Source organism: Acanthopagrus latus, chromosome 1, assembly GCF_904848185.1.
Source record: "Acanthopagrus latus isolate v.2019 chromosome 1, fAcaLat1.1, whole genome shotgun sequence".
NCBI lineage: Eukaryota > Metazoa > Chordata > Actinopteri > Spariformes > Sparidae > Acanthopagrus > Acanthopagrus latus.
In genome coordinates, this window is record NC_051039.1 from 19,872,689 (window position 1) to 19,890,114 (window position 17,426).

Sequence of the window (17,426 nt, forward strand, 5' to 3'; positions counted from 1 at the left end):
TCAACTATGAGATGGTGGTTTTGTAAGCTTCCATGTTCTTTGTTTCAGGCACTAGAACTTGTTCTGACTTCAGTGTTGAAAATAAAAAATGGGTCTAACCTTTTGGAGTCTCAGGCACTCCAAGGGGGCAGATGATTTTGCGGATGCAGTACTCTGAGCGAATTCCATAAGGTCCCACGTCTCTGCGCTTGATGATCTCAGTGGTGGTGATTTCAGTATCTGATGTCTCTGTAGCAATGAGTGGGGATAGGGCTGGGTTGGTATGGTGATGAGGACGAGAGCCCGAAAAAATGGAGGAAATGCGCTCCAACATAAAAACAGTGACACCCAAATGAGAGGGAAAAGGTTGCGTCTTTTTCAGCAGCCATGTTTGTGTTCCTCTGGGCCAGCACAGAGGTAACAAGAGTAGTCCAAGTAAATAAAGGAAGATACTATTGAGTTAATGAACAAGAAAAATGCTAGTGCCTTTGTATCTACAATACAGGTAGGAGTATGAGTATACATTTATCAAAAGATTCAAATAAGAATTCAGTAACATTCCAAAAATAAATCCTCTATATCTCAAAACCCAATCTCAAATCTGAGTAGTTCTTCCCCATTCGACCGGGGTGAAGCGCATCTGACGGAGGCTGTATGGTTTGGGAGGGTACGGAGTCTACCTGTACGGGTGGTGCCAACAGCAGCCGATGGTTTGACAGCCATGTCGTCCCATCTGAGACTGGCCCAAAGGAGCCTCAGCATCAGACTCACACCAGCCAGAGACTTTACAGTCTGCAGGCGATACCTAGAACACAACCCAGATGTTCAAGTGTTATAATACATATGTTCTCATATAAAGTTGAATGTGTCCAAGTATTGTGTTATTTACAACGCTGCACATACACATAACAAAATACAGCTACATTGAAACAAACTCCTGGAAAATGTGCAAATTTTGCTGAAAACTTCAATCTAAAACTGGAGTACAAAAACATAACTGATTGAAAGAAAACTTGTTCTACAACTATTGCACGCTCTCCTGGTGTCAAGCAATTCATTTGTGCAGGCCAACTGACCCACAGTGACTCGCTTGGTACTACAGAATATACATTGCAGAGGGACCGCAGAACAGGAACAGTGAAAACAGACTGAGGTTTTTGGTGAAGTTCTTGTCCTCTCATGACCATTTCCATGAAACAAACAGATGAACTGGCTGCCATCTTAAATAAGTCATTTTAATACACTAATTTGGTTTAGGAACAGATTTTATCTTTGACTACAAAAGCATATAAACAACAGTTTCAACTCACAAAAGTTCAAAGTAGAAGCCTGTGCATATTTCATTCAGCCTTTTTTAATGCAATAAAAAAATTTGGGTGTAACAGACTGTTCTGAGCGCAGAATTAGATGACAGGATGTCATCCATCAATGAATAATTTCCTTAAGTTTTATATCCAAAGTAATAGCCCCTCCGTGCTTCATTATGGCTGGGACAGCTGTTCCGACAATGAACTTGGCAATGAGGACGGGGACATTTAAAATATCTTGAATATCTACCAAAACATGATCATCACAAGACTGTTTGTGTGTGTTTGGTAGAAATTCTCTTTCCCATGTGTAACCACAGGCGGGAAAATATCCCTGGGCTGTAGGGCTGGGTCACTGCACAAAGTGAACGTCCTGACACTTCTCCGACCGCCGGATGATTCATGGCTGCTTCGGAACTCCAAGGTCCGGTCAAAATAACCAGAGGTCCCTGTGTGACACCGGGCGTGGAGCCACAACATCACTAAGGGTCAAAGCCATTGACAGCAGACAAGGAGGGACAGGACATAATGAACAACTAATCAACAGGACAGGTACTTCAAAACCGGGACTGGATTTGAAGGTGGATGCTGAAGGGAAATCAGCCTTGTCCCTACTGCTGTCATAAAACAAAAATAAAACACCATAAATGGAAAAAAAGACAACTTTGTATAATTACATATGACAACAAAGCTACACATGCTTCGTTTAGCCACGGACATCCTCTTCAGGATGAATGATAAGTCAGAACTGTTCCAGCCTTTGTTCACTCAAGTGACAGAGAATATGGCTCCAGTAAGATATGTAACATTGGTGTTTTACTTTAAATATGCTGAACTGTGACCCTGAAAACATACAATGAGAATTCTATCCCAGCCTTAAATCTTTATTTAAAAGCAAACCCAAAACAGAAAAACAATCTATCTATTTTGTGAACCAGATGCATAGGAGAGGAACGAGTAGATAAAAAGTTGCAAGCAAATTCCCATACACTGTCACTTGCAAAAATACATTTATGTATGCATTTCATCATTTGATAGTGCTGAATTTTTTTTTTTAAGTTAGACAGTATGCTGGACTTTGCTCGCATTAAAAAGCAGGCTATCATTAATTTGGAGTGATGTCATTGCAGTGTTTTAAATTAAATGAATATAACATTAATATTTTTGGGGAGTCAGTAGGTACAAATCATGTTAGTCCGTGGCTTTGATTATTGTAATTTCAATCTTCATTTGGAATGAAGTTTAATGTGTTTAATTTAAAAGATCCAAAGTGACTCAGTGTGACGACCATCATCTCAGGTCCCGACTTCAAATCTTGGCCCTAAGCCTGCATTTCCTGTAGTTGCTCCATTACTCTTGAACAAGAAACAGGCATTCAAAAGAAATCCCCTCCCAGACTTTCACAGAATGTTGGAAACAGCCCAGTTGGTTAAAATGCAAAGGATGAGTTTCACTATGGAGATCAATTAAATCTTACTTTGCCAGCCACTCTGTCAGGAAATACGAATCATAACTATTTGTACAGTGAGAAGGAGGGGGACAGTTTTAAGAGTTAAAACCTCAATAAAAAAAATTTAAAAAACAACTGAGAAAGCTTGATTGTGTAAGAAAATAAAAAAAGAGAGCGCTGCTTACCTCCAAGTGATGCCAAACGTGGGCCTGGGGGATGGATATGGCCAGATGTCCGACGATGGCTTGGCGTTATAGCTAAATATGGGCACCTCACGGAATCCGCCTCGCCTCCCCAGCACCTTCAAGTCATCGTGTGGCAGTACGAAAATACTCTTGCGGTTGCTTTTGGTGATGAACTTGCGGTAAGAAGGAAGGGCAGTGTCTGAGCGTGTCTTCTTGGTGCGGGAGAACTTGAGGAGGCGGACGCGGCCCTTTGTTGATGAAAAGTCCTCTTGGCTCACAGTAAGAGATGACATTGAGGTTTCACCTCTGGCATCCGTCGTTGACTTACTGATAGAAGCCAAGAGTGCCGTCTTTTGCTCCTGTGTCACTGTTTCACTCTGACTGTCCTCTGACTGGCCGTCATCCCCTGGGGAACAGATTTTGGTCACAGTTGTTTTGGTCATAGTAGTAAGTGTGGACACGGCACTGCTTTCTGTTGCCGACACCATGGGATCTCTAGATGCCTTCGTTGGTGCCATCCTCATCTCTGTGGAGACTACTGTCGTGGAAGTTGTAGAGGTGGTGGTTATCTGGGTGATGACGGTCTTGAATGGTTCTGTTGTCCCACTGTGACTACTCTCCTCTGCAAAGTCGTCACTCAGACTGGACTCCTCAGCTGAAGGGATAGGAGATGGTGCCATTCGGATGACCTTGATAACAGGACTGGCTTTGGTCTCCGCGGACGGAGATGGTGATGTGCTGTTGTGCTGCAGAGTGCTTTGAGTATTGGGTCCAAGTGCATCTATGTTGTTCTCCAGCCTCGATATCTTCAGTGGAGGTTTGTAGTCCTGCTCTGATATCGTCGTTTTGCTCTCTACCTTGGAAGCGAGGCTTGTTTCCTTGGCCCCGACCACTGTACTATCATTCACAGGAGCTAAATCTCCGTTCACTAAAGGCTTTTGCTGCATGCTGTCCTTTAATGAGACCACCGGCCCTTGTTCCTCAACTTTATCAATGCTGTTCACTCTGGGCTGTGGACTGTTGGCAAGTACTCCGTTATTTGAGCTAATTACAGAGTTACTCAATATACTTTCACTCCCCGAGCCATCATTACCATTTACCTGAGGGAGAGGAGAAACAGGCTCGGGAGTGCGATCGGCTTCAGTTCTAGCTTGCATATTTTCTTGGTTCTCCACAGGCCCCATGCCATTTTCCTCTGTACCCAAATGCGACGAGCTTAACAATTCTGGGTTTTGCTGAGTGAGTTTAGAAGGAGATGTGTTTTGACTACTTTTTTGGTCAAGAACACTTGTCCTTAAAGAGTCCGATTTCAAGTTTGATACCTCCAACGGAGTTTTTTCAACATTTGCAGCCTTGGTAACATCTGATGGTACACTGACTGTTTGCTGGTCTAAAGAGCTATGGATCCCCCCTTCTGCTGTTTCTTGCATGTCAGGCAGTTTGACACCCTCTTGCCCTGAACTGTCTGAATTAGACTCTTTTGGCCCCATAGTCCTTCCCACTAAATCTGCCCCCAGTTCCTGGGGCAAGGAGGTGATTTGGTTTTGTGGTGCTCCTGAATCGTCACCAGTACCTGTACTGCAACTGTCTTTGTGTTTTGAGTCAGGAGCAGGAGAAGGAAGAGGGGGAGCAACAATTTCAGCCATAGTTTTAGAGAGTTCAGCCTGACTCCCCCCTTCATCCTCTTGCCCTCTACCTTCTCCTGGCCCTGGAGTTTGTGTTGTGGAGGATTTGTCCTCCACTTTCAATGCTTCGCCCAGTGCGAGCTGCGTGCGAGTGAGAGTGTGGGGCTTGAGCGGTGACCGTGGCCGGACTGGAGTGCTCAGTGCCGTAGTTGACATGGATGAAACTGGTGCAGGAATCTGAGTGTTGGAGGCAGATACTCGCTGCCTCTGCCTCTCTTCAATAACGTGCTGCTTCTGTCGTCTGTCCAGCAGGCTGTCCAACTTGGAGGACTTGACCTTCTTCTTGTAGGCAATGCGAGTAAGGAAGCCCTTGCTGACATCCACTACATCGTAGTTGAAGGGTCGTGTAGGGCCCTCTGGAGGCTCTTCCTTGACAGAAGCCTTTGCCTCTTGAACACTGGACACTGGAGAAAAAATAAATTCAGAGTCTGCACTGACAGTAAAACAAGACACTTCATCACATTGTCCTTTCTGTCAAAGTTGAAAAAGCGTGCAAATATTAACATAAATATGACTTATAACAAGTTTAAAATGAAGCATAACTTGTGCTTTACATGCAGTTGACTACAATGCTTTAAGATCCTAAGTCAAACTCTGTCATACTTTGCTCTTCATCTGATCGCGCATCTGTGGGATCCACCTCCATCTTTACGGGTGATGCATCATCGGATGACAAATCCTTGGACTTCTCTTTTTTATCAGCTCCTTCTTTTGTTTCCTCTTCCATCTTCTCATTTGAGTCCAAATCTTCAACAGACATCAGACGGGTCGTTTCAGGCTTGGAGAGACTGGAAGAGTCTTGATCTTTTGCTTCACTGCTTATGGCAGCGCCTCCCTGAGCTTCTGGTTCAGCTATACTAGGCCGCCGACTCAAGTCCAGCAGGGTACATTTCTTTCCAAGTTTAGCATCTTTGGGACACAAAATGTATATTTTTCAGATTAGGTTGAGAACAATCACCTGAAGCTACTTATGATTGCCATAAATCATTTATCAACTCACTCATTCCAAAAAACAACCCCAAAAAAACCCCAACAAAAAAAATGTTGAAAAGTTTGGGTGAATTTCAGTTAAGTTGTAACAGCTCTTTAGTTTCTTGCACATTACTAAATGACATCCACAGATGAATCAAAGGGATGACCAACCTACAACACACAATGACAAACTGAACTAATTCACTCTCAGAGTCAAAAGACTTTATATTAGAGAAAACCAAATTCCAAATAACTAAAACCACATTTTAGGACCCAAAGTCTCTCATTCCAGACCTTCCAGTTCTTTGCGGTAGTTGGCGTTGGTGTTGCCTGGAAGCCGGGGGACAAACCGCTGCACATACGTCTTACTGATCCAACTCCAGCCCCCGTAGCCTGTAACACGATACTCCTCTCCTTTCTGCTTCCACACCTTTACATTAGACAAGAAAATGTAGGAATGAGGTAAAGAATGATAAAGAAACATCAAGACGTGAAAGGTTTAAATGGAGAAAAATGAACAGACAGGAAAAAGGGCGCAGGTATAAATAGAGATTAGAAGTTTCAAGGTTTTTCACACACTGATCACTAATTGCTGAGGGAAATGACTCACAGCAGAGCTCAACTTGCTGCATCAAAGAGGCTTTGATGGTCACTCACGCACATACGCACAACACACACACCAGTGTTTCCCACAGCAATGAATCAGTTTTCCAGTCAGTAGACTACATTGAAATACCATTACCACCCGTGTGTAACCTACATTGCTTGTGACCGATGTGACGGTGGTCCAGCCTCAATCTGATATGATTAATATGTATGCATTCATGGCAAGAATTGTCTAAATTAAGGCATATTATACTGACATTGTGTCAGGTTTGAAATGATCAATTGGAGGGACCTACCTGGTGTTTAATTGGAAAGGTGTACTTGACCCACGTGGCCTGCTGCATCGTCTCCTCATCCTCCAGCTTCTTCTCCCTCTTCTTTACTTTCTCTTTCTCTTCACGCTCCATGGACGTCATGCGGTTTAACCTGAAAACATTTTTCTTTTTTAACTGTGATACAGTACAGTCTGCTGCTCATAGATCGTGTAATTGGGGTTTTGGCTGCACAGAGAAAACAATGAATGGTTTACTCAGCAATTCTGAATAACTTAAGTTTTTCTTCTAGTTAGGTTTAAATGAACAGTTGGAACATTTGTTGCGTGATGTAAAATTATGATAAAAGTCTGATTCGGGATGAGAAGATGATAGCTGCTCTTGGAACATTTCCATTAAATTTCCTCTCTTACACACACACACACACACACACACACACACACACACACACGCACACACACACACACACACACACACACACACACACACACACACACACACACACACACACACACACACACACACACACACACACACACACACAGAGTCTATCTGTGCAGAATCTTAAACAATCACGTCTTTAAAGCGGCGTTGTGGTGTTGAGGCAGTAGTACAGGCAGAGGTGGGTGGTGCTGGTAATGCTGCAGTCTAAATATTATGCCTCACAGGGAGGGTGGGCCCTTTGATCTGATCTGCTTATGATCGCCTCTGCCTGCTAAACTGACCACACATCCCTGTGTACATGCTTGATCGAGTTTTTAACTTTTGTGTATTTCAATGTTTTGCAGTTAAACTGAATTTTCAGAGGGAACTGTTATTTTTGCTGTTATTTTGTTTATGTATGTTTAAGAAATCATATCATGCATACCTGGTGTGGCCCAGTGAGTCCTTCCAGACAGGCAGCAGAGCCACCGGTTTGATGGCACACTCCAGGATGGCCAGAGCCAGCGCAAACTCTCTGGCCTTACTGCACATCTGAACTGCTTTGATCCAGTTGGTCCTAGCAAAGAAACATGAAACACTCCTAAATGACTCGCTTCACTCTGGACTTCTAGGCTACATGTAGTTTTAATTTACAGTCTGGTAGTGATGCTTTAACTTTCGGTAAAAAGCTTCAAGTCTGAGCATTCTTTCTTTTCACACAAGGTGACTCAATTGTAATACATCATTCCCATACCACATGTCTCACTGACTCTAAGGTGTACCTGTGTGAGGCCCAGTTAGGGTGCATGAACGGTGCAGGGACATTGTTCTCCAGCTGGATGATGGTGAGTCTCAGTGTGGAGATGGTCAGCACCTTCGAGCCATGAATAGACCCGTTCCACTTAAACTCTCCTGCTGGTGTCATGCAGAACTTGTGGGAGAGATGTCGCCTCTTGTCGTGGTCCTGGTGAAAACACAAAATACGCCAGTTATAGTCATTTTTCATTGTCAGCTCCTTATCATCTCAGACTTTTGTGTATCTATAATGATGGGAGATCCACTTGCAAACACAATAGAGGATTTATGAATATTCAAATGGCAAACACAAGCTGTCATGCTCCTTGCCTCTCTGTGCTGATGCTTGTTGAGAGCCACAGTGTTGGAACTGTACTGGTTATGATAGACACGGTACTTCCCCTCCTGGCCAAGCCTAAAGTATTGGCAGAGTGTCCCCTTCATCACCACGTCCTTGCTGTTGCGTGTGCTGACACGGGTGACGTCACCTTGTGCATTCACTACTAGTACCTGGAAAGGTAGGGTAAAAAAAGACAGTCTTATGACAACAAAGTTCAAAGTCCAATCTATAACATGATAAATAATCAGCTGCCCTGAGTAAAATACGCATCCTCATTACAGACACTAACACTGCAGTCTTGAAATGAGCTCAGGTGCTCATCGCCTTTAAAGTCCTGATACTTAATTATGGGTTACTGGCCGACAAGCTAGCACATAGTAACGCTGAGTGCCCTCATGTTTGTCCTTTAAATCTCCAAAGCTGCATTTCCACCTCAAGTACCTTGAACTTTTAATCTGACAAACAACTTTTTAAGGAACTAAAAGGTTTTCCAAGTTTCTAAACTGAATGTAGACATGATCCACCACTTTTCCTCTCACCTCCTTGCCCTCTTTGAAGCCCTTGTTGGCTTCATGGACAGCAGCAGCCACTTGCTGGTTCTTCAGCTGGCTAAGCTTGCTTTCTGGGTTCCTCAGTCGGGTCACCATGCGAGTCGCTGAAGACTTCTTACTACTGAGACCTGATGTGTCACCGTTAGCTGAATCTTTCGTGTCTCCTGGAAGCCCGGCACCGGGTTGAGTCAAAGACAGAAGAAATCAAGTCATACACAGTTGTAAACTCAATCTGAACGTGTGCAATGATCATTAACAGTGACACCCTCTTGACAGTGGTTACACAAATAATAGTGGTAATATGCACGTACTGCTTTTCTCACATAAATAAAACTATTACTATTGTTTTGTCAGACCTGCATCGTCAAAGCTCGCCAGGGATGACTGGGAGGACTTGTCAAGCAGGTCCGGAGGTTCAGGAGCTCTGGGAGGGACCACGGCTCCCGTGCTGCTGTTACTGTTCTCCTCATTGGTCTGGGAGGGCTGGCTCAGGCTGGGGATACCATCTCCACTGACGGAGACAGAATCTGATGATGGGGTTTCTGCAACACAGACAGGAAAGTATTGAACTTTTCAGTAAACAAATATGTCTCAGTTGCGTTGCTTTTTGCTGTCATCAGCCATTATCTGAGACATCTTTTATGGTTCGTTGAGGTGTTTGTGAGGACTAGAATTAATGAATGGGGGGTAAAAAAAAACAAGAAAAATTGTAGCATCAAAGCTGGCAACAATGACCAATCAATATGAGCACATGTACAAGGCCAGTCATCATGAAGGAAGAAACTTTCTTGTGATAGTTCTGACATAGTTAAGCCTGTGGCTCCCTCTACTGATAAGTCATGTGTAATGCATGCTCTAAATAACTAGATAACTGTCATTTGAATGCGGTGGGTGCCAATTCCAGGCAAAGCAAGCTTCCAACAAGGCAGTGCACACACGATCACACTGATCACAATGATAAACAGTGAAGCTCTTTGATTATCAAGGATAAATATGTGCAGATCATCACTAAACAATTTTCAACAAAGGTGGTGTCTTAACAGGTAGCTGTCAAATTAGAAGTTTCAATTACAAGCAAGCAGCAGAAGCACCAACATTTGGTAACAATTCTTGCACCAGACAAAGTGAACACAGTCCCCAGTTGACTGAGGCTCAGTTGCAATCATGCTGATTGCAGTGACAAGGCTGTCTGATTGCAAATCAATTGATGCAACAGGTGGAAGTGTTCTTTGGTTGAAGAAATGAAAATTGGAATAATGAACACAAAAGCCTGCAGATGGAGTGAGAGCCACATGCAAAGAAGTCAGCTGGGAAATGGTCATGTGAAACTATAAGGCACTGGCTATATACAGCCCAGCAACCAAGCCACTGGTGATGTTAGTGGTGTGAGATTCATCATACAGTCTTGTTAAGGTGCAGGCTGCAGCTAGGGCTGGGTTTAAAAAACAAAATCAAATTGATGTCAGTTCGAATGATCCGATATCACTTCATACAATCAAGACACCCCCCTTTCAATATATGCATTTTTTTTGTAAGGGTTTAAGGGTTTGTAAGGGTTAAACCCCCCCCCCCAAAGCACCAAATGTGACTAAATTTTCAGTTTAGCAAGTAAATATCTAAAAGATACCAGCCACAGATATATGTTTGTAACAAATATGTTGTAATTAAAACAAAGGAAAAAAAACACCAATAAACAACACAAAAACAAGCCTGTGTCGTTTATGGGTGTGCTGCTTCTGTCCATTGCGGTCTGTCTGCGGCAGAGTTTCACACCAGCACACACAGCCCAGGAACTTCATGGTGCAGCATTCTTTTTTCTCAGAATCTCTCTCATATCCAAGTGAAATTGGTTAACTGATATAAACCTGAACTGAATTGATACCGGATCAAATCGGGACCTTGTGAAGCGGAATTAAATTGACTTGCTAAATAAGCGGCGTTACCCAGCTCTTACTGTGGCCGTAAAGCAAATCCCCTAAAGGCGCTTAATGAGGTCAACTTCTCCCTCAGATGTCCTTGTATACCTTTGGTGTTGCCAGAGACCTCCATATGGGAACATCCCTCTATCACAGCCTGTACGGTGGAGGCCGGAGGCCTTGGGGCCTCAGTGGCCGGGCTATAGCTCACAGCGGCAGGGAGGGTTTGCGTTGGAGCAGAGGTTGCTGGAAGTATAGGTCCGTCTGAGATGCTACAGCCACTACTGCCTTCTCCATCAGTGGGTGGAGCTTCAACAACTACAGATGAACAGCATCAGTGTTGTAAGTATGCATTTTTTTAGTTTGTAATGCAAAAATAAGGATAAAAGACGATGGAGCGAGGCAGTGACGGGCTGACAAATAACGTCCGATCATAAAATCATAATTAATTGAAAAATGAAAAATGTAGGCATTATTGGCAAAACTACATATCACCTTTAAAAATGTATCATCAGTTTTAAGTTTTATAGATAAGATAATTACAATCAGGCTTGTATGAGACCACATTTAGACATGTATATTCATTATGCTCTCAAGGGTAATTACATGCCACTTACCAAAGACATTAGCATTTTGTTCTCCTGCCCATGCAATAAATGTCTTATTACTGTGTATACGGGCCTTTTTGTTGCACTGTATAATATATCCAGCAAGACACCAACATTAATTAACATACATGCTTTGTGAGTGCCAAACCTGAGTCTTAAAAAAGAGCACAGCATTTCTAATTGGTCTAAGAGCCAAACAACAGTGGAATTGATTCTTAAATCAATAACTAATTACACCATTGTGATGATGTCCTTTTTCCAGGCTCCAGAACAGAATAGAGAGGAGGCACTGAGACTGAGAGAAACTGTTTTTCAGGTCAGACTTTACAATGCTTTTATGCTACCATTATTTCTACTTTGGGATACAGATTTTGCTGTGCTTTCTTAATGCTTAAAATACAACATCATAATCACCTCCAGTTTTGACATCATCCTTTTTTTCTTCTGTGACTTCTTCTTTTGTCCCCTCATCCTCCTTTTTAAGCTGCCCATCATCCTTCAACTTGGCCTCCTCTGCTTCCTTCTCCACCTCCTGCTCCTTCTTCTCCTGTTCCAGCCGAGCTTTCTGGGCCTCCGCGGCTGCGCGTCTTTTCACCTCCTCCAGTTCCTCTTCCTTCTTAGCCCGCAACCGCTCCAGGATCTCCTCTGGATGACAAAGGAAGATAAAGGACAAAAGTTGTGAGACAAAAGAAATAAGAAGCTGAGCCAATTAATCATGATCAGAAACACAAAACATGGGAAAACAGACAAATATCTCCTTTAAAATAATCTGTCTGTCCAAGTATTGTGTGTCTGAGAGGAGATCGATTCAGAAGATACTGATAACACACTTAAAAAGCTTAATGGAAAGGTGTTATTTAACGGGGGTGAATAAATCACAAGACCTCCTTGCTTAGACCTCACAAATGATGCCAGATTGTTTACAGGATTTACATTACATGATTTGCATCCCCTAATCCTAACCTGTGTAAATCTCCACATTGACATTCACTACACCCTAACACTCGGCCAACTTAACACTGGATGAAGGAAGGTTTGAGTTGGAAGTTGGATGAAAAATTCCACATTTTATCTGTGAACCTGCCCCAAAAAATGAAGCAGTCGTTGGGCTCTAGTTCAAATTATATCATTTTGAATGTTTCAGGACTTGTGCCATCAATAGATTAGTTGTGAAAACAGCTGCCAAATATACTAACAAGAAACTGCGAGGGGCTGCACTTTGTGGGCATCAAGTGTTTTTTTCAAGCACTTTACAGACCAATTAATCACTTGTGCATCTCTGGTTTTACATTTGCGTCACGCACCATTTTTACATGTCTGAGATGGTGCTGAGCTAGCTGGTACTGTGCACAATAGTGGTATGGTGCCATTCTGATAACGTTTGACAAAGACTGTATTTATTCTTTCATTCTTTTGTATATTTTTACATGCTTGGGTTATCTACTCCCTGGGGGTAAAAAACTAAAATAAAAAAAGGTCGAAGTCTTTTATAAGCTAGAATCAACGTATTCAATTTAATGCATTATTATTTATCTTCACATAACAGTTGCTCGTTAAAGTTGATCGTTTCCCCTCAAGCTGTTGGATCAGAAGTGAACACCACATATACAGCTGCACCAGTTAAAGTTAAGTGCGGCCTTCCAAAGTTGAATTGTTAGGAACTTCCATTGCATGTCAGACTGAATGTCCTTATCATGATGTGCTCACAGGCAAGTGATTTCCAAACCAGTAAAGTGAACAAAAAACATACACATGAATTTGGTGGACACCCTACGGACAGAAACGACGGGCAGAGGGACTGAATAGAAGTGCTGGATACTAGCCAAACTGGGACCAGAGTAAGGTTACATAATGGCTGGGTTGATTCCTATGTCCCAGCCATCTATGACTGGGTGGCATTCATGAGTATTTGAAAAAAAAAGCAGGCAGAAATAGATAAAAAGAGAAAGGGAAGAAAAATGACTTTGGGCTTAAAGAGATCTTTCTTCCCCTGTGAGCCGTGATTAAATTCGACAACAGGAAGCTTCTCAGATTTGCTGAAAATGGCTTTATTAATTATTATTAATTAATAAGAGAATAATGAGGGAGCTCTTTACCATTGGCAACAGTGAGGTAACACTTGTTGCTGCCACGGGCCTTGTTGGTTAAGTCCTCGGTGATGTCCATATGCATGTGCACCTCGTCCCTTATCTCTTCAAGCGCTGCATACAGGTCGGCCTCCCAGTACTCCTTATCCAAACAATCTATGAGCTCAGCTAGCTGGACCTGGGAAGTTAAAGGAGTTCAATAAGTGCAAGACAAGATTAACTCAGTGACAAGACAGGCACGCTGCCAGAAAACAGGGAATGTTTGGAAGTTCATTAAAGACGACAGGCTAGGGTTGTGACTCTTTACTTAATAAGTAATTAGAAATCAAAATAAGTCTTTTAAATCATATAATTTTATTGTGTGAAGAGCATACACTACCCTAGTAAGAGAAAATGATGAGTCGTATTTACCTTGGTGCTATAGTACCAGATGGCTTTGTCCTCCTGTTCACCATCCTCCTCACTGTGGGGGAGACATGAGAGAGGAGACATGAGAGAGGAGACATGAGGAAAAACAACAGTGAGAGATAGGACAAACAGGAGAAAGAATTTGAAAGAAATGAAGATACGCTCTCCACACATGCTTGCTTTCTATATGTTGTGTGGCTTTGAATGCCATGTGTTCACATTTTGTCTCATCAGTAGATATATTTCTTTAACTTCATATCACATTTGGACTGCAGAGACTGCAGATCAGCCATTTGTCCAAGTTTAAGAGGCAGCAGTTTATCTGTCATTCTAGTAATTTGTATTTGATGTGTGTTTCATAGGACCATCACACACACAGGTCTCTTGGCAAAAATGTCCCAATAAAATCTGATTCCTTAATACCTGTTGTATTTGACGCTCTTTAAAAAGTGTAAACAAAAGGCATACAAGACTGGCAATCAGTAGAGTGCATACCTCCGGCAACGCCCAACCTTTAAATCAATCAAGTCTCATCCAATGTCAAATCTAAAATTTAACATATTCACATCTGCTAGATCTTGATTTTCATTTGGATCCACATCAAATTGTACACATACATAGCTACCAACCAACTCTGTATGCCTTACTGTTCAAACCAGATCCATGCATTATTATTTCATTAATTAAGAAATTAATAAAAATGTGACAAACACCCAAGGTCGCAATATTTAAGAAAGCAAGAAAATAATTCCTGGACCTGTGTCGTTACCTGGATCCGAACCAACAGTTAATTAATGGGGTCTATTCTGGGTCAACACCAATCCTCCGTCCAAGTTCCGCGGAGATTCATTCAGTAGTTTTTGTGTAATCCTGCTGACAAACCAACCAACCAACCAACAGACGGTCTTGAATGAAAACATAACCTTGTTGGTGGAGGTGATGAGGCCCTTTAAATAGTTTACATTAAAAATAATGATGTCTAATTTAAAGATGAAAATCAATGCCACTAAATTAAAGCGGTTGTAAGTGATATATTCTTTTTACATAGAAATCACTGTATAGAGTATTTGGTCAGTAACCCGCATCACTATTCTAAATGACAGAAACCCTAATAATTCACAAAAACATCTGCCCTCCCCTTTTGCCATGACCATGTGAGTACCTGTAGGGTTCAACTGGAGCTATAGTAACTAATAGGAAGCGTTAACTTGCGCAAAGCACAGCACAATAACTCCCATCAATGAGGATACTTGAGTTTGTCTAGTAGCAGCTAAAGAGAATATCTAAGAGTTTTTTTGCCCAGCATGGTCCTTGCCGAGGGACTGTGAAGCCTGAGGCCTTGTAACAGTAGTGTCTATTCAGCATCCTTACTTGAGGCACATGTGCGTGCATGTGCGCGCGTGCACACACGCACACCAGCACCCTACTTCTGTGCACATCATTCATTGCACGTAGATCCAGTCAGACAAACTTTCCTCTGTGCACACTACTTGTATGCACAAACACACACAGTCTCTGAAGTGAAGATCAGTAATGCAGCACCTGCTGGGGGCCAATTTGGAGAGCAGGACGAAGCAGAAAGGAAGAGAGGGAGTGAAATGCAACCACAACAAAATTTGGGCCACCAACCTTATTAAATCTTATATTGTTCAAGTGATCCGTGCTCCTTTATGGTTTATGTAGCAGGCCGTCTGCTGCTGCTGACTGAGCGTACACACACCATCTGTGACTGCTCAATACCAAGATAATTTGCTAACGTATGGGAGCAATACTGCTGATGGTCCGGTTATGTTAAATCCTACTGACAGACTGTTATTTTTGGTTTATTAAAAAACAGCAGGTCTAACCACTGTGAAGGTCTGTACTCATATGAAATACCCTAAGTTTGTGGTATGTTTAACTATGCTTAACAACCCATAACTTTTTGTCACTGGCAGTGCCAAACTGTACTGTTCTTCACACATTCATGCAGCTATATGATGATTCGATACACTGCATGTGGAAGTTGTTTGCTCACCTGCAGGCTTCAGTCTTCCGATACTGCATAATGTATTCTACAAATCTGTTTCATTAAACAAATTTGTGGTGAGCATGTTTGACTGAAGTACTTGCTTTAGCTTGTAAAACCGACACCACCCATTTGCTGTCAATTTGAATAGGTCACCACGGGTCATTCAGTCCGCCTTCGTGACCCCCTCTGCTGACCAGAGTGAATCTCTGGGTTCACGTAGCCAGGCTTTTAGCACCAGACATCTCTTTGGGATAGGAACATTTTATTTCATGATATTCACAGAACAATAAGGTGGTTAGGCTATTCTGTTTATGAATTACATGTGCATGAGTTTCTATGATACTGCAGGATAAACCTGTGATAACAATCTCACTTGAAAGGGGGGGGGGGGGGTCAAATACAGGTTGAACACATGCTCAGTGTGGGTCTCCTACATTAAAGAGGTATCATTAATGCCTTGGATTAGCAAAGGGGGTAGAGCAGGTAAGGCATTAAGCCAGCCATGCAAAGAGCTTCACAGACATCTTTCCTATATAATGAATTTTGGGCAAATATATGTACTAGTAGTGTGGTGCAATTATGTAATAATATTATTTTGACAAGGGCACTTGTAAAAGTCATTTGAATTTTAGACCACATCAACATGTTTCACATAGCCAGTCCTAACTAAGTTTTAACGTAATATGTTATATGCAAGTAGTAAAATACTTTTTTTCTTTTTAAATGGCATACTGGGGCACCCCAGTAGCTTAGTTGGTAGAGCATGTGCCCAATGTACAGGCGCTGTGTCCTCGCTGCAGCGGCCCTGAATTCGAAACCAACCTGTGACCCTTTAAAGCACGTCATCCCTTCTCTCTCTCTCATCTAATTAATTCATTTAAAAAGGCATATTCTCAGTGTGTGAGACTGCAACATGACTAAGTCACCGACATGCCTGCTGTTGACGCCTGTGCAATAATCTCAGCACATAATTGAGACTTAGTGAACTTACACAACAATACGGCGATCAAGGAACCAGTATTTTCGGCTGTGTCGGTCATAGCCGACTGGCAGTTGTCGAATAAATGGTTTGCTTCTCTGCGCTTCTGGGATGCAGTCTGCCACACCGGGTACCTTGTGTGCCACGCACACCTCGCACTGCCACTCATCCTCCGGCACCTCCTGCAACGGCGGCTTCACACACTCCAAATGGTAAACGGCTGAACATGTCTCGCAGCACAGCAGGTCACCAAGGCGATGGCATACCCGGCAGTGGTCGTCATAGGCCACTACCCCTTCCGACATTAGCTCCTCTCTGGCAATGTTGGTCGCCAGGAACTGGTCCACCAAAAACTGGAGAACTTTGACTTTGCTCTCCAACGGTTCATATGGGTAATCCTCACTCTCCTGGAAAGGCAGAATGTGCCGGTACTCCGGGTCGCTCTCACAGTACGCCCGCAACACCTCTGGCCAGGTCATACCATCAACAAAATACAGAGTGGAGTTGACCGAGTCCTTTACGTCAGCTGGACCAAATGTGGTGTTGGAAGTGTCTTCCTCTCTGAGGATAGCTTTGAGCAGGGAGATGTGTGTCTCTGCCAACAGTGTGCACTGCTCCTGGCTGGCAAGGGCTGCACAGAAATCCTCAAAGCGGAACGGTGAGAGCCGCAGAACTGAGCCAAAGTTGCGGAGAACTTCGTAGACAGCAGACACATTAAGGAGCTGTGAGGTAGGGACCAAGAGGTCATCAGAAGACTTCGGAAGCTCAAGGGCAGGAATGTCTTTAGCCTCAAGGATAGGAGACTGCGGTCGCATTGCCCGACTCTTTCTCCTGCCTGCATGAGAAGAAAAG

At 42.9% G+C, this 17,426-nt stretch overlaps 1 protein-coding gene across 4 annotated transcripts in view; it reads right to left on the reverse strand.

Moving 5' to 3' along the window:
- The window catches only part of LOC119018238 (nucleosome-remodeling factor subunit BPTF-like), a 41,189-nt gene that overhangs the window by 20,613 nt on the left and 3,150 nt on the right, over positions 1-17,426 (reverse strand). For 3 of the 4 annotated variants that reach the window (XM_037095762.1, XM_037095757.1, XM_037095768.1), the window contains exons 2-17: positions 16,587-17,409; positions 13,588-13,639; positions 13,186-13,354; positions 11,504-11,734; positions 10,590-10,799; positions 8,922-9,107; positions 8,554-8,729; positions 8,005-8,184; positions 7,662-7,843; positions 7,325-7,456; positions 6,481-6,610; positions 5,873-6,008; positions 5,210-5,515; positions 2,922-5,010; positions 660-784; positions 100-228 (exon numbers count right to left, since the gene is read on the reverse strand). In XM_037095762.1, coding sequence (XP_036951657.1) covers positions 100-228; positions 660-784; positions 2,922-5,010; positions 5,210-5,515; positions 5,873-6,008; positions 6,481-6,610; positions 7,325-7,456; positions 7,662-7,843; positions 8,005-8,184; positions 8,554-8,729; positions 8,922-9,107; positions 10,590-10,799; positions 11,504-11,734; positions 13,186-13,354; positions 13,588-13,639; positions 16,587-17,409 — 5,256 coding nt within the window. The remainder of the gene's footprint in view (positions 1-99; positions 229-659; positions 785-2,921; positions 5,011-5,209; positions 5,516-5,872; positions 6,009-6,480; positions 6,611-7,324; positions 7,457-7,661; positions 7,844-8,004; positions 8,185-8,553; positions 8,730-8,921; positions 9,108-10,589; positions 10,800-11,503; positions 11,735-13,185; positions 13,355-13,587; positions 13,640-16,586; positions 17,410-17,426) is intronic. The other variant, XM_037095777.1, reaches the window with a different exon arrangement.